Source organism: Centroberyx gerrardi, chromosome 18 (genome assembly GCF_048128805.1).
Source record: "Centroberyx gerrardi isolate f3 chromosome 18, fCenGer3.hap1.cur.20231027, whole genome shotgun sequence".
Classification (NCBI taxonomy): Eukaryota; Metazoa; Chordata; class Actinopteri; order Beryciformes; family Berycidae; genus Centroberyx; species Centroberyx gerrardi.
This window is the reverse complement of record NC_136014.1, coordinates 18,912,176-18,934,678: the sequence shown is the minus strand read 5'-3', so window position 1 is coordinate 18,934,678 and position 22,503 is coordinate 18,912,176. Positions and strand designations below refer to the sequence as shown.

At 42.5% G+C, this 22,503-nt stretch overlaps 1 protein-coding gene across 1 annotated transcript in view; it reads left to right on the top strand.

Annotated features, from left to right (window-relative positions):
• cep128 (centrosomal protein 128) overlaps positions 1-22,503 on the top strand; it is a 39,187-nt gene that overhangs the window by 6,000 nt on the left and 10,684 nt on the right. The window contains exons 6-19 of the mRNA XM_078289904.1: positions 123-195; positions 976-1,098; positions 2,649-2,738; positions 3,181-3,255; positions 3,437-3,590; positions 5,158-5,297; positions 6,692-6,763; positions 7,012-7,197; positions 9,384-9,572; positions 10,591-11,052; positions 13,269-13,433; positions 15,106-15,273; positions 18,780-18,839; positions 21,984-22,176. Of these exons, the coding sequence (XP_078146030.1) occupies positions 123-195; positions 976-1,098; positions 2,649-2,738; positions 3,181-3,255; positions 3,437-3,590; positions 5,158-5,297; positions 6,692-6,763; positions 7,012-7,197; positions 9,384-9,572; positions 10,591-11,052; positions 13,269-13,433; positions 15,106-15,273; positions 18,780-18,839; positions 21,984-22,176 (2,150 nt within the window). The remainder of the gene's footprint in view (positions 1-122; positions 196-975; positions 1,099-2,648; positions 2,739-3,180; positions 3,256-3,436; positions 3,591-5,157; positions 5,298-6,691; positions 6,764-7,011; positions 7,198-9,383; positions 9,573-10,590; positions 11,053-13,268; positions 13,434-15,105; positions 15,274-18,779; positions 18,840-21,983; positions 22,177-22,503) is intronic.

Sequence of the window (22,503 nt, the reverse complement as noted above, 5' to 3'; positions counted from 1 at the left end):
GTGGTGCCACATTACACATTCACAATTTGATCAATGATATTCTGAAAAATGATTTTTTTAAAAAGACGGAGAACTCTGGTGTGTAAATATTTTCAATACGCTGGATTTGTCTGTTTTTGTAGGTCTGATATCGACACCAGGCGAGCGATGGAGAACCTCACAGACCACTTGACAACTTCACAGAGACAAGACCCAGTGAGTTCTAGCTGTGTCTTTCACTCTCAATACTTCAGTGTCCAAGTATGCTATCTAGGGTTGTGGACACCATAAGTAAGTAAGTAAACTTTATTTATAAAGCACCTTTCGAAACCAGAGTTACAAGGTGCTGTACAATGAAAACATTAAAAAATAGAAAATAAAAAAGAAAGTTAGAAACAGAAAAGCAGAAAATAACACAATAAAAACATTAAAAACTGCACAGAAGGCAAACACACATTACAAAACAAAGTGCTTACGAAACAAGTGAGAAAGTGGAGAAATAATAATAAGAAAAGTGGAGGCATCCTGAATTTAAGGGCATCATGTTAGGGTTACTGCTGAATGAAGCCTGGAATATGCAAATATGTTGGTTCTCTGAATGGAAAACAGATAAGAACAGTTTTCCTCAATATAATGTAACTTCAAAGAACTCTAACATTGCTAATATTACAATCAAATTTCCAGGCACAAGGCTCTTCACTGCACCATCACTAGTATGTTGAACACGATGCTCCCAAATTATAGCCAGCATGTTTTATGTTGTTATCTTTTCTGTGTCCCTAACCGTCTTATGCAAGTGGATGTGGATGTTTTCCTAATTAGACTGGGGATTCTTGCATCTCGGACATAATACTCCCATTCAGTTCTAAAAGATATTTCTGTCTCCCACCCCCCTTCATTTCCTGACGTCTCATTTGTCATGTTGTCCTGATGCTGTCCCGCTGCGTCGGGTGCTGTTTGTGAGACCCATGGCGTCCTCTGTCTTACTGTCTGCAGGTGTCGTCTCGTGTGGAGCGGCGTCTGCAGGAGCTTGAGCGGGACATGCACACCGAGCGCCAGAGCACGGAGAGAGAGAGAAGGCCCGATCAGCGGGCGGCCATGTCTGACGAGCCGCAGGAGGTGACACTTTCTCTCTGTCTCCTCCCCATCCCTCCTCTGCTGTGATCCCTCCATCCCACCCGTCCCTGTCGACGCTCTCACCCTACATTCAGACAGACCAAAAAAAATGTAGAGGCAACTTTGTCGCAGGCGGCTAAGAGGCGTTCACTGGAATTGAAATTTTTCAACTTGAGTGAGAAATGCACCTGACGCTGCAAAGAGAAAGCCAAACGGCCTCAAGCAACCCCACCTAGTATTTACCGTGGGAAAAATATCCATTGGGTATTTTTGACTGATAATACTGACCAATGACATTCGCACAGGAAGTTTATTAATGCTAGATTCCCCATATACAACATAAGTCGTGCTGGCTGCCAAGCCTGGCACAAAAGGATTAAACTGCAAGCATGATAGCATAAAACATATGGTGAAGCATAGTGTGATCATTCCTCACCTTTAAGAAAGATGTCAGCTAAAACCACTAATCATAAAGGCTCTGACAAGTATCACAGCGGCTACCGCTCAGCCGACTGAGAGTGTTTGCTAAGGTGCTGGAGTACCAGTTGAATCAGAGTGAAAGAGATCTGCACACTTAGATCATTCATTTACATTTATTAGGCATCTTTACTCCTTTTTTATTCTTAGACATGCATTTGTATAAAAGCCATTATCCCTGAGAGAGCGCTGTCATTAGGTACACTTTGGTGATGCAGACTATACTCGTAGGTAGCTGCATGCCGCTTGTGCCCACAATCACAGTAAAGAACATCCTCTCTTGTATTATTACTTTACTGAACCTATTCAGCCATGCAAATTATGCGTATTGTAGTTTGAATAGTCATCAACATAATGTCAGTATGTGTTTTAAGTAACTGAACCATGTATTTGCTCGGGAGGACGGCAGTTTGTGATATCAGTATGTTAGCAATTGTCTCACCTCATGTCCAATCTCCTGCAGTTTATTAGTGCACCACAGAGGGGCGCTGTATAGCTTCATGTAGACTGATAACCGTTGTGAGCGAGAGATTCCCCATTTTCCACACAGTGTGTGATGATAGTAGCTACTGATTCATTTGCATCCCTCTCCACAGCAGTGCCCTAATGGGACACCAGCGGGGCCCGGGGCGATGGGAAATAATGCATTTGTCCCAAAATTAAGGGTAAATAAACAAGCAAGAGGAAATGAAGAGGAAAATAATCTCTTTTACTACTAAAGAGCAAGAGAGGAGGGAGAGCAGAGGGCACGTTTATTCCCCACCGGTGGGCCTGCTGTGATGTGAATCAAATAGATGATGAGTCACTTGGGTGGATGTTATTGCTAGCAGCCGGTAATTCATCACCACAGCCTGCTCAGAATGAGTGGGATTGATCTCTAAGCCGTTGTACAAATCCACCGCGATGCCAGGTTTTTGTTCCAAGAAGACGAGATGGATGCTATCTAGTGACTCCACAACACCTCTTCTGTTGTGGTCTTGCAGTACTTTTATTTGTGCATGCCATGATAACACATTCTGTGGCCTGTGTGTGTGTGTGTGTGTGTGTGTGTGTGTGTGTGTGTGTGTGTTGTCTAGGCTTTGGGGAGACACCACCAAATCCAAACACAGGAGAGAGAGGAGGCCATCAAGACCAGGCTGCTGAAATCAGAAAGGGAGAAGACCAAGGTGTGTTTAGCTGTAGTGAGTAAATGCAGTCTTAAAGGTGTACTAAAACAAGTTATTTGATTTATTATGAACTAAAAGTTGTGGAAATATGCCCCTCAGAAGTTCATGCATCATTTTTTTTTTTTGCTCTTCTGAAATTGGCGGCAGAAATAGTTAGCATTTAAATTGTTACCAATGCAGTTAATATAGCACAAAACTACTCAGCTGAAAATTACATGCAGCCCCTTCCAAACAGTTTCATAACTGTTCCTCAACTCAAATAACTGTTTTGAAGGACTTAGCAGGTGGGATTTTTTTTTTAAATAATACAAAAAATTGCATTACACTCCTAACGCAAATTCCTCATAGAGGGTAGATAACAGGCTCCTGCAGGCGGATCAATTTCCAAAACACTGGTGCATTGTGGATTGTTCTGATGTTGTTTCTGTTGTGCGCTCTTCAGATGGAGCAGGAGCTGGAGAGAGCTAGGAGACTGCTGGAGCAGTCAGAGGATAGCAGAGACTCCCTCCTCCAACAGGTTTGTGTGTGTGTGTGTGTGTCCCCGTGTGTGTGTGTGCATGCATGCACAGTAAACCCCATGAGCCAAACCAACAAGCTATGCAGTGACTTTTAAGGAAGCTATAATGTTGTTTTTTGACCCAAAGTCAGACAATCATGTGTCTTTCTTTGTGTTATCTTACGCGGGTCGTGACCCCCAGATGGAGGACATGCGCGGCGAGCTGCTGAGGACGGGGAAGGAGAAGACGGAGCTTCAGCGGGCCCGGCTGGAGATCTCTCAGCTCTCTGCTCAGCAACACGCCCAGCACACTGATAGGGAGGAGAGAGGTGGAGGAGGTGGAGGGCGAGGGCCAGGTACTGAATTTAGGTCGGGGCTTTGGAGGGGAGAGATGTGGGGGTAAAGGAGGGGAGAGGATTGTACTGCAGTGGTAGAAAAGGAGAGGTGAGGGGAACGTAGTGGGACTGGACATAAGAGGGGTTTATCGGTTGCTATGCCAACTCTTGTTGTAACCAGGGAGCTATAGTTGCCGACCTTCCTTCTTTTCACCTGTTTTTCTTTTTTATTCTTATGTAGGTATTCCTCCTTGTAGAAAACCTTTAGACAGTACACATGCATTGGTAACCGCTGGAAAGTCATAATACCTTTTGAGAGGAGAAGAAAGGGTGAGACATTGGATGGGGGGGAGGGAGCGGGGGGAGGTCTGGGATGGAGGGGCAGCACGAGTCGAGACAGTGAAAGGATGAGAGAGTCTCGGTGAGAGGACAGAGAAAAGGTAGCGCAGAAAGAGAAGAGAAGAAGAGAGTCCAAGATATGGTGATAAGAGGAGAGAAAATTGGGATGAGGTTGGAGAAAATGATCAAAAAACATACCGTTCAGTACCCTATTGTTTTTTGTAATGATAGTGATTTTAGAGCATCAGTAGGCATTGAAAAGCATTCAAAATCTTGAAAATGACAGATTCTCATGATGGGTTTTCAAGTCGAATATCCAATAGCGAGTTTAAGCAGATTTAGATGCTACTGTCTATAATTTGAATTTTATCTAGAAATTAGGATTTGATGGTAGCATCATCAAATCACTATGTTTATTTGTTCTGCATTTCAGCAACAATATCCATAGATATCGTTGGAGAATCCTCCTTGATTCACATCTCACACCGCTTCATTTATATTCTCACCGTGCCTACTGACACGTAGTCTGCCCCCAAGTGAAGTGATTAACAGCACAACATCTGTGTGAACTTCCAAAATACTAGGTGATGATGTAACCATTTTTAAAGTAATGTCTAAACAAGTGTAAGAAGATTATTCAAAAGTTAAATCTGCTCAAATATTCCTCCCACCCTAAAAAATGGATACATACAGTACCAGGCAAAAGTTTGGACACACCTGATTGATTGCACTATTGTTTCTCAATATCCTAAAGCCATTTTGATCTAAAGGCTTATGCTTAAATGCTTGAAATGTGTTTTTTAGACAAGTATTAATAGTAAAGTTGATGCCTATGTATTAATTTCTTTCCAAACCCTTTGCCTTTCCATCAAGGCAAAGGGCGGCTACTTTAAAGAATCTAAAATATAAGATAGTTTTGATTTTTTTGGTCACTGCACAATTCCATTTGTGTTATTTCATAGTTTTGATGTCTTTACTATAATTCTAAAATGTGGAAAATAGGAAAAAATAAAGAAAAATGTGTGTGTCTAAACTTTTGACTGGTAATGTAGGCTTATTTGCTTTTTCATAAGACACTGTTTATTTCTCTCGTTCGCTCATCCACCATCTCCTCCAACTTCATATCACTATTTGTTCTCCTTTCCTTGTTTCCACCTTCAGGCATCTGTTCAAACAACTATTTAATTATATGGTGTATGTCTTTGTGTGTGTGTGTGTGTGCGTGTGTGTATATGTATATATCGTTCAGATCGTTCAGACCTGGAGAAAGAAGTTGCGGAGCTGCGAGCTCAGCTAAGCAAGGCCTCAATCCTCAGTGAGGTGGAGGAACTGAAGAGGGCTCTGGAACGCAAGGAGAAGGAGCGGGTCCAACTCAGCATACAGGTGGAGGTGTGTATAGTGTGTAGAGAGCTTGTGTGAGACTGTGTGAGAGTGGGTATTTGTATAGGACGCCCCAGGCAAACAGCGGGCTAGGTTTCATACCAAGCTCTAATGACGCCACAGGTTCAGGTCAGGCTCATGACTTGCATTACATGTCTTTCCCCACTCATCTCTCCCTACTGTATACTCTCTAAAGAATAAATGGGAGAAACTGGGGGATATCTGAGCGTGAGTGCAAACAAACACGAAGATGCATGTGAGTCTGCGTGTGTGTGTGTGTGCGTGCGCTGCCATGCATCCTCCAGAGCCGGGTTATTTCAGTTTGTCTGGTGCCTCTCATCCATGGTCGCATCCTCAGCCAACTCCGTGCCACTTGATCCTCTTAAAATCGTCAGATGAAGTGACAGTTGGAATAGGAGATCAGAAGTCAACCAGCAGTCATTTATCCTTCTCACACTGGTGCGATCTGTCACTTCCATCACTGTAACAAGACATAAAAAAAAAAATAAAACTAAAAAAACATCCCCTCACTAAGCAGGGGTATTCAAGGCTATGGCGGGTATCAATAAAATGCTAGTAGAAATAGCTGTGCTTTAAGCTTTGGCACATTTCTCCAATCTCCGATGTTTCTTTCACCAAAAAATGTGTTTAAACTCCCACGGTTCCCCTATTGCCGAGTAGGTGTTAAAAGATGAAGTGGGTGTTTTGCATGTATCACCTGGGGCGACTCTTATGGTTTTTATGTCAAGATCAAAATAGATGTTGGAAATGTTTCATTTTTACGGCAAATGAGTAAAAACGTAGTATAATGAGGAGAATAGGGAGGGAGATTCAATTTCTCTGTGACTACATTTACATACAGTCTAATAGGTCTATAACTAATCGGTGTATGACTAATTACTCCTAACTGACATAATCTCATCCAGTATAAATACCTCAACTGTACAAGGGTAACCTAACTTGCCCCAGCTTTAAACTTCAATCAAGCTTGAAACTTCAAAGTGGTTGTGATTTTCTCGTGGATATGAAGTTAATCCGGTGCAACTCTCAGACTATTTTTCAGACCAGCCTTGCAGATAATCCAATTGTTGCCAGCATGTAAACATAGCTTTAACCTTCTTTAACCTCTCTCTCTTTGCCTGCTGCCCTCCTTAGGCCACCCCTTTCTCTTTATCTATCCTAACTCCCCTTAAATTCCCTCATCCCTCCCTCTCGTTCCTCTTTTCTTCTCCCCTTCTTTTCTTACATTTCTGCCGTCTTTGTCTCTCCTTTCCTCACTTTGGTGCCGTCATCCTTTTCCTTCATCCTCACGCTTCTGCCTCCCCTGTTTTTCCACCCATCAACACACACAAATACACACACACACACTCTCGCCCTCAACCTTCCTCCCTTCTTTTTCCCAGGAATTGTCATCGGACCTGGCGCGGCGGGAGCAACAGCAGCTACGTATGCTGGAGCAGCTGAGGGACATCCAGGTATTTTGATTTGATTTTATTGTGTCACACTGTAATCCATCAGGATGGGTCATTTAGATAAGAGATTCTAATCTAGAGGTGCTGATACCAGTTAAATATATTGAATTTCGATATATCATCCCATCCCTAATGGAGATCCATCAGAGTTAGGCCTATGGTACATTTTGGGTCCCATCCTAAGGTTTGAGGAATGCGGATAGATATGGAAGGAAAATGCACCTCATTCAATAATTCATTCATCCTCCCAGAGCCGAGGACAGGCGGAGAGGAGAGAGACGGAGGCACTGCTCCAGGAAAGCACGCAGAGCAGAGATGAGTTGAAGACCCGGGCCCAAGAGGCTGTGCGGCAGTGGAGGGCAAAGTGTAGGAGGCTGCAGAAGGAGCTGGATGAGGCGAGGGTCCAGGATCAAGTCCACACCGACAAGGCCACGCAGGTCGGTTGAAGGAGATGCATTCATTACACAACTTCTGACGCTACAGCTTTCAGTAGCAGCCAGACTCTTGCTCCTTGGCTACTGCTGAGTAACTGCCAACCTTTATAATGCTGGGTGTCTTGCCACATTGTAAAAAATATGAACTTAGTATCAAGACTTACAATATTATTTTTCATAGTATTTTTCTTAAAGCGAGTGGAAAAAATCTGCCAATGGGGTGAGAAAATGTCACTTGTTTACAGCGCAGTTTAACTTGAACTGCATTGAGAACTGTCTTTGAATTAAGAGACTTGATACCAGTGGAGTGATTGGTCTTATTCTGCCTTATTTCAAGATATAGCCGCTTGTTTCAAGAACATTCTGGAAACAGGCTAAACTGCATTGGAAATTGAATTTGATTTAAAGAAAACACGGTTTTAACGCTCAATACGAGACTAAATGACTTGCTAAGATGCATTATTTTGCAGTGCATTGCGATGTTATAAAAAGCATTGGTATATGGCCTATTTGCAGCTAGCATTTATAGTTATTCTAGAGAAGGTGCAAGAATATTGGGTCCAGAGTACAATCTGTCAAAACTCTAACATTTGTCTCTGCGTGCAAGAAGATGCATTGAGAAGGTCCATCAGAGCTTACACTATTGTTTATTCATATTATTTTTCTGAATTGTACAACCACCCATCCATCCAATGCGGCCTTTTCATTGTTGCAAAAATGAGAAAGAGCCACTAGTGCTGCTTATTAAATATTATTGTGTAATACTTGTATACAGTGCCTTGCAAAAGTATGCAGACTCGTTGACTTTTGCCCATTTTGTTGTGCTATTATTTCAAAATGCATTTATTCAGGATTTTTAGTCTGAGTTCTCTGCAAAGCACTTTATTCTATCAAAGTGAAAACAAAATTGTAGAAATTTATGCGAAAGAATAAAATTAAAATAACAGGGACGGCGAGTTTGCATAATTATTCAAACCGTTTGCTTCATTTGGGCTAAAGTGCCACACTAGCAAAAATTTGCTCAACATTTCTCATCATCTCAACTCCGATGTCATATTTAGAACGGATTTAGCGGTTCTGATGTTCTAAACAATGTTTTCCTTTCCTTTCATTCATTTACAGTACGGATACCATTCGAGTCCAGTTTTTGAAGTTTCAGAGAGAATAAATCATCACCCTCCCATCACTGGGAAAATACAGAATATTTGAGTTTTTCTTGTCCAATTTCTCCATTCACTTCTATAGTAAACTTGGACTGGGAAAAAAACACTGAAATTGCACTTTGTGTATTTTCAACTATAGTGATTGGAAAGATTTATATTTTCTTCTAAATCTAAAGAACTGGATTCTAATGTCATCCATAAAAGAACCATATATCCCATACAGGCCAATTAAGGAACCTGGCCTCAGCCTCGCAAGAAAGACACATTTCTAAGATTGATTGGAAAGCGTTATTCATAACCACTAAATACATGCTAAATATGACATTTGAGTAACCAATGATAAGAAATGTTGAGCAAATCTTTCTTTTATTTTTGATAGAATAGAAGGCTCTGCAAAAAGTCAAGGGGTCTGACTACCTTTGCAAGGCACTGTATATTATAGTGGTTGTGCTTAGTTGAATAATTAATGACTGACTATTATTATTAGCTTGAAAGTCACCTCACAGTGAGTCCCATTCCATTTGAAGTGAATGAGTCACCTCCAAACTCACAGTCAGCAGCCTTGCGCCTCACAGACAGACGGACAGACTCCCACCTGGCACACTCGACGTGAGCCGAATTAATTACAAAATCATTTCTGCCCCCTTAATGAATTAGGAGGGAGAATTAAGTGCTCAATTAAATGATTAGGCGCTGAGCTCCAGCAAAGTCTTTGCAAATTCGAGTCAAAGCCAGAGTATTAGAACCAATCTGCCTTGAACAGACCTGACCATTGTCCCTTATCAGGGAGCTGAGTGCTAGCATTTTCCTATCAGTGCAGGAGCTGGTACTGCATATGTTTCTCTCCCTCGGTCTCTCTGTCTTTCTTTCTGTCTCTCTTTCTCTGACTCTCATCATTATTCTGAGAGCTCGTCTTTGTACACCATCTTCCGCCTCCTCTTCTTTTGTCACTCTTCACTTCCCTATTCCACTCTCTTTTTCTCTCTCTCTCTCTCTCTCTCTCTCTCCCTCTCTTTCTCCCTCCAGGCAACCAGGGAGAGGGAGAGCTCCCAGGGCCAGCTGAAGATGCTGAGTCAGCAGACTGAGGCGGTCCGCAGGGAGCTCACCGAGATCCTCGGCCGTTTGGCCCAGCGCGAGGAGGAGCTCCATCGTAAAGATGTGGAGCTGTCTGAGACCCGCCAGCGCCACCTGTCCCTGGAGCAGGAAGTCCGGGAGGTGAGGGTTGGGGTTGAACCTCCAGAAACACAATTACCGCTCCAAATCAACAGGGATAACAATAATATGATATCAGTAGTTTAGAACAGCTGACAGGACCAATAGGCTGTGTGATGATCAGTTTTTGCTGTCATATCGCTAAAGGGGAATGCGAAAACCTGCATGCATTAGTCTTTGAAGTTTTTCTGTTTGTGGTGGGAAGATCGATTCTTTAAACTAACTTGATTCGTAACAGCAATCCTGTTAAATCCGTCCTGGTGCCATGAAGCAGTACGCTGTTTGGGTGCAACGTGATGATGACAATAAATGAATCAACAAGGAAGTTTGAGAATTTATTAGTTTGTTGCAACTGTGGTTGATTAAAGAGCAAATCAGCACTAAATCACATTGTTTGAGCTGTAAACATGGTTATATGGCTTCTATACAGTGAATAGCATTAATCCTGTACTTAATTTAAATGTTTTTGGAATTGAGACCTGCATCCTCTTCTAGGGGCAGAAAATTGTTGCGCTGCTCTTTATGGGCTGAAACTTTCAACCGTGTTGCACTTCTGGCCACACCTCCATCAGTGATGTAAAGGCAGGTATTTTGCCTTGTGCAGCGTCAAATACTTTGCAATCAGAAAATACAGTACAGCCCCCAAGTACAGATGGATGATCTGTTATTACAGACAACATCTTTCAAATTTGTGTACTAGGTGGAGACTGGCTGAAAACAGTGTGTTTATGCAATCTTTATGCCCATTTTTTGGAGAGTAGCCAGCCAGCATTGAAGTCATTGCCAAGGTAGGGATATATGAAATGTCTTTGTCTCGAAGGCTCTTTTTGTGTTTACAAGCGTATTGGCTTGTTTAGAACTGTATGGAGCGTAGTCCAACCACAGACACTGACTGATGTAAAGTTGCGATTCGGTTTTGTTGGCAAAAAAAAATCAGCAAGAGAGTCATCAAAGAGCCTCATAGTTAAGGAGAACCAAATTAGGGACTGGAGTTGATCAAATCCTAACATCACTTCCCTAGGTGAGGGAGGCCTCGGCTGCCCTGGAGGAGGAGGCTCAGCATCAAGCTGTCCTCCAGGCACGGCTCAGGGAGGAGAACCACAGGCTGGAGGAACGGGCCGACAGCCAGGCCCGGCGCTCTCAGAGGGACCAGGAGGCCCAGGCGGAGCTCCAGGCCTCCCTGAAGGAGCTGACCTCAGCCCGGGTCCAGCTAGCCCAGCGGCTGGCTGAGGAGGAGAGCTCTAGGAAGGAGCTCCAGAGGGGCGCCTCTGAGCTACAGGTCAAGCTGACCGTGGTTCAGGAGGAGAGGGCTTCGCTGGGGCAGCAGCTGCAGCTCGAGAGAGAGGTGCACCAGAAGGAGCTGGACAACATGAAGGCCATGGTGGAGGGCGGCAGGGCCAAGAAGGAGCGCGAGCTGCAGGAGACGCTCAGGCTCTGCCGGCAGGAGCGGGATGAAATGCAGGCACACATCAAGGAGGTCAAGGTGGGCCCCTTCACACGTGTGCTCCTATGAGAATGCTTTCTCCTTAAGGAAAATGCCAAATCATACCTTGAGGCCCTAAATACAGTAGCAGTTTAATTCATGATTTATGTATTATGTGTGACACCTGCTCTGATTTCTAAAGTCTTTAGAGGTGTCAAGGTCAGAAGTCAACCCAAGAGATTTTTTTTTCTTTCCGCCATGGCATGGATCACAGAGCGTCGCGCACTCTAATTGACATTTTGAGTATCATTGGCACATATTTCAAATTCAGCACAGGGTAACACGCCTCAGCCAGCAAACATCTGGCATATTTCCGACTCAGCGAGACACAGACAAAATTCTCATTTAGTGTAATTTTCCTCATTGGCCGGGGCTTTGTCCTTTGAGTATGGGGTGAAGCGGGGATAGCTGAGCTCTTAATGGTGTGTGGTGCCCCGTGGTTCCTCACAGCCATTTCAAAGCTCCAAGCGTGAATATTTAAAAACTCTGATATCAGACCCCATCCTCTCCAGAAGTCTCATCAAGGCAGTGGTGGAGATAGGGGACTCCACTTGACTTACTCGCCCCCCCACCCTCCCTCCCGTATCTCCAATGATGAGCCCCCATGGGTACATTGTTTCTTAAGGGGCATGGTCCTCACTGATATGGTTGAGTTTAGCCCATTAGCTGTGCTGAATGACATTAATATCTGACATAGCTCATTGTAATGGTGTCGTTTCAGAGTGCGGTAAGGACAAGGGCGTTTGGTGGAATGTTTTTAAGAGCTAGCCTGCGGGTGCTGCAGATGTCCCTAAGAAGCCCACCCAATATCCATATAGCATAGCCAAAAGCCTATATTGCTATTTTGATATATTCAACTGTCAAAAAAAAATTAGCTTAAAATATTCTTCTTTTCTTGTCCTTGTCCTCTCACTCTTGATTTCCCCTCCACTCTGTCTTCCTTCTCCCCGCGTCTCTCTCTCTCTGTCTTAATCCCCTTCTCTCTCCTTCCCTCCAGTTCCAATTTTGCATTTTCCGTCTCTCTCTGTCTCTTCCCCATCCACTTCCAGCAGTTATGTTTTTCCATTTTCTCTTCGTCTGTCTCTCTCCCACCCCACAGTCATTGTTGTTAGTTCCATTTTACCATATCTACAGTTTTGCATTATATGCTGATTGTAGATGGAATCCTAATGTCTGAGGCCGGAATCTGCCGTTGCAAACTTGGGTTGAACTGAGACGTGCATTAGTCTGTGTCATGAGGCCACGAGACCATGAGTTCAGCATCCTGCCAATGGCATTTAATTATTTTCTTGGCCCAATACATGATGCTGTCTCTTTCTCTGTATGGGTGAGAATGTCATGTCAAACGCCATTATGAATTCTGTCAGTTACTGTTGCCTTGCTTCTCAGCAAATATACACACCTCCCAGAATATGACTTAAAACCTTTTATATATTATTGGGGTCCGCTGGTAAATTTGGCATATGTATGATCCACTGAGCAGCACTTATTCCAATAAAATGGCAACTTTTAAAATTGATTTGCACTGCTCACTACCACCCCCATGGTGTATTTTGGTGCAAGAATATCACAGGAATAACAGGCAAACGGGTTTAAAAAGTAGAAATTGTAGAATTGAACCACTGCCTACAAATTGCAAGGGACTCAGTCGACTGGTCTGGATTAGATTTATTGATCCAGATCTGTCAGCAAAGCAGACAGACTCCTGTCTGACCCCAGACACCCACTATTCACAGAATTTGAGCTGCTACATTTGGGTTGCAGATTCCGACTACCAGCTTAAAGGAAAATAGGTCAAAACATTCATTTATACCACAAGTTACTGCACTACTTAATAAGCATACCTCTTAAGTCTATTTTAAATACACAGCAGGATTTTTTTTTGTCCATTGTGTGGCTCCATCCAGCTGGTCTGGTTAGAATAGAGTGCCTCACCCCTTGACACCTACACGTTTATGACATGTTAGTATATGTATAATATGTATACGATATGTATGTGTTGACGATGATCTGTGCTGTGTTGTAGTCGTTTTTGTTTGCGCTGTGCCAGTGAAACACTGCAAAAAAAATGTCCCTACGGGGATAATAAAGTCAGTGAAGTTAATTGTTAAAAGCTGAAAAACCCCCATTTGTCATAATTGTTGGCACAATAAATCTTTATTATCTCAAGTTATTGCCTGTGTATCATGGCCTTAAACCCATTTACTTCCTACTAGGCAGATGCAGCGTCAGACAAGGAGCTGTGTGGGGCGCTGCGTATCAAGTTGGACAGGATGAAGGATGAGTGTGATAAACTGGCAGAGCAGCTGAGCACCAAAGAGGAGGCACATGCACTTCTCCACAGGAAGTACCAGCTACTCAAACAGGAACTGGATGACAAAGTAAGCCCTCCCTTTGCCATGTTTTGCAAACATAACGACTGTAATATCAAATAATGTGAAACATACAATAAATGCAATCTCTCAGATATAATGGCCTCTCTCTAATAGGCACCAACTGCTCTCCATTTTCAGAGCAGTAAAACGCCCCTGCCATCATTAGAAGTTTTACAATATGTGTGCGGAACTTACAAGGCAATTCCAGTTAATCGTGACAAACCAAATCACACGAACAAGAATGCTATTTCAAAAGGAAAATAAGATACATAGGATAATGCTTTTAAAAGAATGATGAGAGAAATTATACAGACGCATAGTGCTATCAGCAGCAGTTGTAGTTCCAGTCGAACTAGCAACATACACTTCACTTACAGTGCAGGCTTCACATACTAACTTTAATACCTTTTTGTAGCTCATGAGGAGAAATGCAAAAGCTGACATTTGGCTATGCACAGATAACCAGGCAATATATTTCTAGTCAAGAGGCTTGGTTTGATATCAGTGGCTGGGGGCCTGGCTGCACTTCCCATCAGCTTGGAAGGTATTTCCTCAAACCTTTTAGCCAATCGCAAATACAGTATCTTCTATTGCTGGATCAGTGTTTCTGTCATAGCAAGTAACAAAAGCCTGCACAACTCAGCCTAAAAGGGCATCGCTTTCCTTCCTTCCTTCCTTCCTTCCTTCCTTTCTTCTTTCCTTCTGCTCTCACTGTCTTTCTCTCTGTTTTTCTCTCTCTCTCTCGCTCTCTCTCTCTGTCTTTCTCTCTCTCTCTCTCTCTCTCTCTCTCTCTCCATCTTTCTCTCCCTCTGTCTTTCTGTCTTTCTCTCTCTCTGTCTTCCTTCCAAATGGCAGCGCTGATCTAGGATCTCTGGTAAGGTCGTGTGATCATACAAATTTCAGTATGGCTCGAAAGGTTAAGTGGTGCCAAATCAGCACTATTTTTAAAAGGGCTTTATCAATATGGCCTCAGGTGTTTTACAACAGCTCATGAAGTACTGAGCCCCCATTCACCTCACCGACAGGCCCCTGATAACTAGCAGAAGCTCTTTGGGGGATCCATGTATTGATTTGAAGGCAGGTGAATGCAGCAAAAGGGGCCCTTATTAATGTAACATGGGTGGTTTATTATCCCAGGGACAGGGTAATGATCCACAGTCCCTGGGCAACACTGATCAGTTGGTTCCTGTGCCTCGGACATATCGATTCACTGTGTCCCGATGCAGACCCTGAAACTATTGACGGTGCAGGCCAGGGGAGGAGAGGAAACGTAACTACGTCTGTTTGTGTGAGAGGAAACTGAATGGGTCTATTGGCCAAGGTTGTCTCTCTGTCTATCTGCCTTTGTTCTACCTGCCAGTGTTTTCTTGATATTTAGCTGTGGTAGGCCCCGCTGCAAAGAAACGCGTTAATACAATGAAAATGGATCGACAGGCCATAGTGCTCAGCTTTTGCAGCCGCAATTTCAGATTTAGGCTGATAAAACGGGTGTAATTTTACATAAAAATGTTGCCTAGTGCAGCTTTAAACTGTAACACCTACTGGAATTGATCTTTGAATGGGCCCCCGGAGCAAGCCTGGGTCTCAAAACCAAAGTTACACTCACTCCACACATCTACAAATAATTCTGTAATTTTGTGTCCACCCCCCCAACTCAACCCTCTCCCAACTTCCTCAGGCCAGGGCAGGTGACGAGCGGAAACGCGGTTCAGAAGCGGAGCTTGTTTTGCTGGAGGAGAGGGTGTTGCGGATGGAGGCGGAGCAAGAGGCGGTCCTTTCCACTGTGGGGGAGGAGCTAGACACGGCCTGCCGCAGCCTGGCCAGGGACGGTGAAGACAAACTGCAGGTAGTGTCACAGCACTAGTAGTGTGTTTTTTAAAGAAAGTAGTAGTTGTATTGAGACTGAGAGATGGAGCCAGAGTAAACAAGAATCAGGAGAGAAGATTTGATCCAAGGCCAGCAGGGATATATAGTCTGTCGTCAAGAGGCAGGCCTTTTGACCAGTCCACTTGCTCTGGTCTTGTGTGTGCAGTTCTAACAAACAAAGTGTATATTCTGTCAGATACACTGCTCACCCAGCTGGTCTTTGTGAAAGTGCTGAAGGTGAAACATAATCCATAAGAAGATGCTTCTTTCTGTTTATACAACCTTCAGGAGAGCACACACATGCATACACCGTCATCAGAGCATACACACACATACATACATACGTGTGTTGCGATGAAGTTTGCATCATCTGGAGGCTTGTATTGAATGAAAATGCATTGATCTAAGTGTAAGTATGACATTGGTGAAGGCATGTTTGAAAGTATGCATGGATCAAGTAGAGATCAGTGTCTCACATACTACAGAGACATTACATGTATGAAGTTTATGTGTGTTGCAGGTCACTGTGTGTACGTGTACAGACAGGCAGAATTACTAGTACTGAAAAAGTGCCCTGGTACCCGATATGAGAAATTTTATGCTATTTTGTGGTGTTTCACATCAGAAGTTATTGTGATAAGTTTGTGTAAAACTCACACCCGTGAATGAAATCCTTTTACAGGCGTATTTATTTACTCGCAGATTTAGTTTACAATACATTTCACTTGAAAATCGTGCTCCAGATGACTTAAGATAATTATGCTCCGTTCTGAAGAATTCTGTTTTGCTGCTTGTTTGGAAGTTGCTTGATGACAAAATATGTCCTACAAGGAAACACTTTTTTGTCATTTCAGTGTTACTCTCCTCAAAAGTTTTGTCTTTTTGGGGAAAACACATCTAAAACAAAGTTTACTATTAGAATAATTATGGCATTTTAACTATTGCAGGTACACTTAGTTATTCCAAGTGTTGTGTTGTCTAATCTTTTTTTCATGGCATCATTTTAGGGAAACTGATCCTAGTATTAATACTGTTGTCAACTTGTATTATTGTGATAACACCACTGCATGTACATACACATAACCACACACATAGATGGTAGATAGTATACATAACATGCAACACTCCTTACGTACACAAAAGTTTCTATGTTCCATACTTGCTTTCCTATATATCCTTATCTTTTCCATGTATTGCCTATTCAGTACACCTACACATGTACACACAAATACACACACAGGACACACACCCTCTCCCCCCCTACACGCTTAAAGCTAGTTTTCCTCCACTGCTCCAGGCTAATGAACCCAGCCAGCTCTTATCTGCTCATATAGATTTCCCAATCTGGTCCAGCAGCGCTGCAGCCAGACATCCAAGCCAATGCCTCCCCTCATCTGTAATCTGTCATGTTGAAAAGAAGTCAAACTCAGCTAGTGATTGGCCTAATGAGGGGAATCATTAACAGTTAAAGGGTGTATTAGGTTTCAGTTACCTCATGATACCCTCCTTACTTCCTTACTTCCTTAGAAGCACTAATGCAGGGAGTTGTAAAACAGTGTAGCAACACTTTGAAATGTACAGTAAAAAATACTTAATGGGACCAGTGTGCTCATTTCATGTGGAAGATTGGGAATTCATGTTGGCAGTTGATAAATCAATTGCCAATGTGACTGTAGAAGATTTTGAATCCATTAAATTACCCTAATAGTAGCAAAATAGTCTACTAGCCAGCTGATATTCCTTACAAGGGTTTGGATTTTACACTTCGATGTCAGATTCTCTCTGACTGGCTTTCTTAACTCACATTCTTTTTGACCACATATCTGGTCCCATGTTGAGGGCGCCTCCTTTGTTACTGCTCCTAGTCTTCTCCCTCTTCTCTTACTCCCTGTCCACATCTTCCTCTCTCCTGGGTTCGTCCTGGTGGCTCAGCTGGCTATGGTGCAGACCATATAACTGTAACGTTCTGGGTTTAAATCTGGCCTGGGAACGTGTTGTTCCCCTCTCTCTCCGTCTTTCCTGTCTCTCTTCACTGTGATCTGTTTAATGAGACAGAAAGGCAAAAATAATCTTTAAAAAAAAAAGAAATCTTTGCTACGTCTTCGTCTAGCGTCACCTCCACTTTGTGCCCCTGTCTAAACTTCCCCTTCTTTTCTATTTTCTCAGTGGGAGGTGCAACAAACAAACAGCTATTGTGGCTATGAATGCAAACTCACACAGACACACACTGAAAGAGACATACAAAGCACACACACTTATATTAGCAGTGGCAGACGCTTGCATTCCACTGCAGTGCTGCTGAGAAAATGCTGCTTTCACTCCAACCCCGCAGACAGCGCTTTCAAGTCCCTGCCTACTTGTTCAGTTTTCCAATGGCTTCACCTCCCTTTTGTCTGCCACCGGCGCAGAGCGGCCTTTGATGGTTCGAGAAAGAGAGAGAGAGAAAAGCACAGAAGCATGTTGCATCCCCCCACACAGTCGCACACTCTGCCATGCGGCTGTACACTCCCAAAGTCGGGGACCTTTGCGCGGCGGTGCTCCGTTGTTGGAGTTTGAGCTGCCGTGGCAACAGCTTGGGAAACTCACTTCACTTGGATCTGAGTTTGAGTGACACGTTAAAAAGTTGCTTGACACCTGTGCGGTAACTATGTAACAGCGCTGGATTGTTTGCAAAGGCATGCGACAGAAAGGGCCCCGAAAAAACCATACTGCGTGTGCTTTCCACTTCTGTTGATCATGCACACAAACACCATGCCACAAGGGTGTACTTAAAAGGCAGAGTGTGTGTGTGTGTGTGTGTGCGTGTGTGTGGGCTATTTTTATGTCGGGTTTGTTCATGGGTCTGTGTTTATGTGTGTGTGTGTGGTATGTTTTTATGCCATGTATATGTTTTTGCATGGGTTTTTGGACTTTTTATGTGACTCTGTTTATATGCGCACATGTGCCTGTGTGTGTGTGTGTGTGTGTGTGTGTGTCAGAAGTCATTATGAGTTGGCAGACAGTCAGTTTGCGTTGCTGATGCTGACAGGCTTGTCTACGAAGGATGGAACACACTCCCTGAGCTCATTTTTTATGACACACACAACCTCTGTGTGTAGGTGTTTGTGGGTGCGCGAGTGTGTGTAGTGTCATTACTGTCATTGGATGTTTAACACGCACACACCAATTTAAGCTGGCAGAAAGTGTAGGACAGTTCTTCACAAAAGTTAAGTGTTTGACAGATGGCTGTTCTTTTTTCTGTTCTTTGTCCATCCTCATTTCTAATCTTATGTTTTTCTCTTTGCTTTCTATTAGTCCTATCCTCAACTGTCTTTTCATAAACCTTTTTGTAGACAAGTGACATTCACAAACACTCACAAATGCAATTTCAAGATCTTTTACTCTTTTTCTTTACTCTATTTCTATTTTTCAGAATAGAAATATGTACTGCATGCTAACCAAGGCAAGACAGCTCACATTTGCAGTCTTCTCTGTTCTGTTTAACAGGCTATCTCCCAGAAACCCGGATTAGTGAAAGACCCTCACCGCTGGCTAGCTGAGACGAAGGTATGATCTTAATATGCAACAGTGCGGGCATCCTTACTCTAAATTTTCCTGAATAATCAATTATTCAATTGAGAGAACGCAGAATTAAGCATGTTAAATTCAATATAAAGAATTACCATGAACACTGTGCTCATTCCTAATGCCTAAGGTATATAGCAGAGTAATGAAAGGCAACAATAATACAGAATAATCAATGATTTGGTCCTTGCAACCACAAAAAAATTGTTGGAGCTGTGTACATATTTACTCCCACCGCACATTTTGTTTGTGGGTATGTTAAAACCAATGTTTACCAGAGTAAAACTCATCTTTCAGCAACTGGTTCAGTTACTTTGCTGCTTTGCTGCCTCACTGCAGCAAATTTACTCTTTGATTTCTGTGTCCTTCTGTGTTCTCAGAAAAAAAAAATTGTTGAAGAAACCGCTTTCACAGCTGAGCATTGCAGTGTGAATCGGTGAAGTTCAGTGCTTTTCAAGGGAATGCCTGTTCATAATAATCACAAGGGCAGTGACACTTGCCTCTTGCACTCCTCGTAGGAGTCTGTTTTTAATTGATGAAGTTGTGAGATGCAGTTTAGCGTGTTGTCTCATCCTCCTCTCCTTTGCAATTATAGTCTCTTTCATATACCACAGTATACAGTGGTTACCAGCATAGTGTACCTCTACCGCCTGAAATGCTTTCAAAGTACTGTGCGTGTACAAGAATAAAACAGCGGAAATTAGCAAGAAAGATAATTAGCTCCCTAATTAACACTATTTATCTGAGCAAAACCTAGGTATGCTTTACAGGCTCATAAAGCACAGTAGGAATGCCTATTTAACCAATCAATTTGCTTGGCTGAAACAGCCCGTTGTATGAAACATAGTAACATAATTTCCATCCCCTAGGAGCTGTTCCATCGACTGTTTCGTCTGTCTGGGCCACTATATTTTCTCTAAAGTATTATGACACTCATTCTGTCTGTGCTCTTTGCTGAAGTGAGCTTAACATCGGAGACTGGCTTCATCTGAAACTCAAAATGGCTTTGTCAAAATAATGATGGAATTGATTCGGCACTTTAAAAATGTAAGCTGAGATTTCACCAGAAACATCTGCTCGCTGCTGGAGCAGAAAGCCTTTTGAAGAGGAGTTAAGATGAGAATTTTATGAAAGGATTTTGCTTTAGAGGGAAAACAGGATTCACTTATGGTATTCTTATGATATCGGACAGTTTGGTCAGTGTTAACAAGTCGCATAAAGGAGCAAGGGAAGGGTTTAACCTTAAATCCCTAAAGGCTTCGACCCCTATAGAGATGCCCCTGTGTAACTACATTCATACCTCTACAGCACCTTGTCTCAGCTTTATAGACACCCACATTTTGATAAGGTCAGGCTTTTGTGTCACATGAAAGTACATTTTCTAAATTGTGCCATATTACCGCAGTATGTTCTCTTCTAAAAGACTTTATATATCTATAGGGAAAAAAAGTTATCTGACATTTATCATTCATTACCACTAAAATAAAGAGGATCCAGCCTGTTAAAATGTTATCATTTTGTTAATTAAGAAGTTAAGTTACCCATATCCTTTTAAAAATACTTTTTGTTTTAATTTTGTGTTATCAATCATTTTGTATGTATAAGAGTAATTTTTTTTTCCAAATGGTGGATTTCTCATTTTGTAAAGAAAAAAATCATTTATTTAAACATCGATGCAGGCCATCAGCACATTTAAACGATTCCGTGGTACGCTCCGTGAGCCCTGCGGTGCCGTCTCTGTTGATGATCCCTTAAAAATTCAACAGATTTGTGTGTGAAATGAAGCTGTTATATGAGCGGAAATGAGTGTGGGTTGGAGGAAAAAGGTGAGAGAGGAGACCAATCTGTGCAAAAGGATGAAGGATTTAGTGGACTGAGAATATTTAGTTAATTTTACTGGTTATTGCTTCAATTTTTTGTGACTTAATTTCCTATTTGATGTCTTTGGCATCGATTAGTATGCAGATTTCTTCTTTTACATCAGAAAACAGATGGGAGTGCTAGCCATAACAGAGTTTTGGGTGCGTAAGGACAGGAGCGTGCAATGGGCTCAAGTCAGAGTCAGAATCTGCATATCATAATGTGAAGGTGGGCAGGCCTTGATTTACATATTCATCACCTCAAGTGCTTCTTCCAGGAGGCTGCGTATCCCTGCGAGACAGCTTGAGCACCATGAGCCATGTTAGTGACTTTAAATGCAGTTTGTACTGTGGGCAAATCACCTTAAAAGTGCAGTGGATTCACAAAAACAACCTTTGCCTTATAAAATACCAGGTTTTTAGTACATTTAGCACCTGTCTTGATAACTGTGGTGTCATTCCTGTTCACAACAGAGCTTTGATTAACAAGTCGATGGCCAGTCACACACTGGGTGACCACACATGTAAAGTGATAGGGAGATGTTAATATATGAGAGGGGACACAGCCATATCAGTATGAAACTTAATATTACCAGGCTGTGAATAAAAAGCTGTGGCTTCTTGCAGATGCTTGCTTATTTGAGTTGATTGAAGGAATGACATCAGGTGTCAACCTTGCAAACCCCATGGAGTGTTGAGTAAAATTGAGAATGTGGGCCCTATGGAAATGTGCACTGCATAGGAATGCTGAATGTAAATGCAGCAGTCCGATGTTTGCCAATGAAATATCCAAACTCATTGCAAATTTTCCTCTTGGACTTTGCACAGGATGACATCCTGGTATTATACAATGACAACAATCTGCCATGTTTGATTTGTGATTTTGGCAATACACAAAATCATTAGCTTTTCAAAAGTAACTACCGAGCTCGCAGACCAGTTACACTGGCACAGTGAGGAGGAGGGTGATGTGTTTGCTGGGACTAGGAAAGGTGGGACATAAAATGCAACCAGTGATTTTTACTGTTTTACTGTATTCACCCAATTCTAAGCCGATTATGAAACCATTAAAAAGCGAGCTGAGGTTTTGGTCATACGGTGTTTATTTAAATTATCATAAACCCTGATTTTCAATATTTATGCATGCCAATTTATCGCCCAAATTCCCAATAACCATGCAGAAAGCTGGAAAATCCCAGTCCATCCCTATCTAATACATTATGCATTGTGTGTATGTCTTTTGTATTTATTTTTTTAAACCAACCAGACGAAGCTCCGCTGGCTGTGCGAGGAGGTGCGGGAGCGCGGCACACGGGAGCGTCGTCTGAGGAAGCAGCATCAGCAGACCAGGGACCAGCTGAAGGCCCTGAGACAGAGCCGCGACTCGGAGCAGGCCGCCCTGCTGCAGCGCCTGGACAAACAGGAGAAGCTGCTGCACTCCCTCAGCACAGAGAAGAAAGGTAGAAACATATTAAATGTCATGTTGACACACACACACAGAAACACAAACAACAGGTAGAGTGCAGTTCCCATTCAGCTTTTCAGTAATTCAGATACCTGAGATACCCAGATAATGAAAAGAAGTAAAAGTTGTATTATCGTGAAAATTGAACATTGAATCTTCGACATCTTGGCTGCGATTTTCAGAAAAACTCCCATAATCCTCTTTTCTACAAATTATATTCAAATAATGTCCCAAAAAGAACTTACTTCTGGCTTCTTCATTGCTTTGTTTGCTTGAGGCTATATATTATATTATATTATATTATATTATATTATATTATATT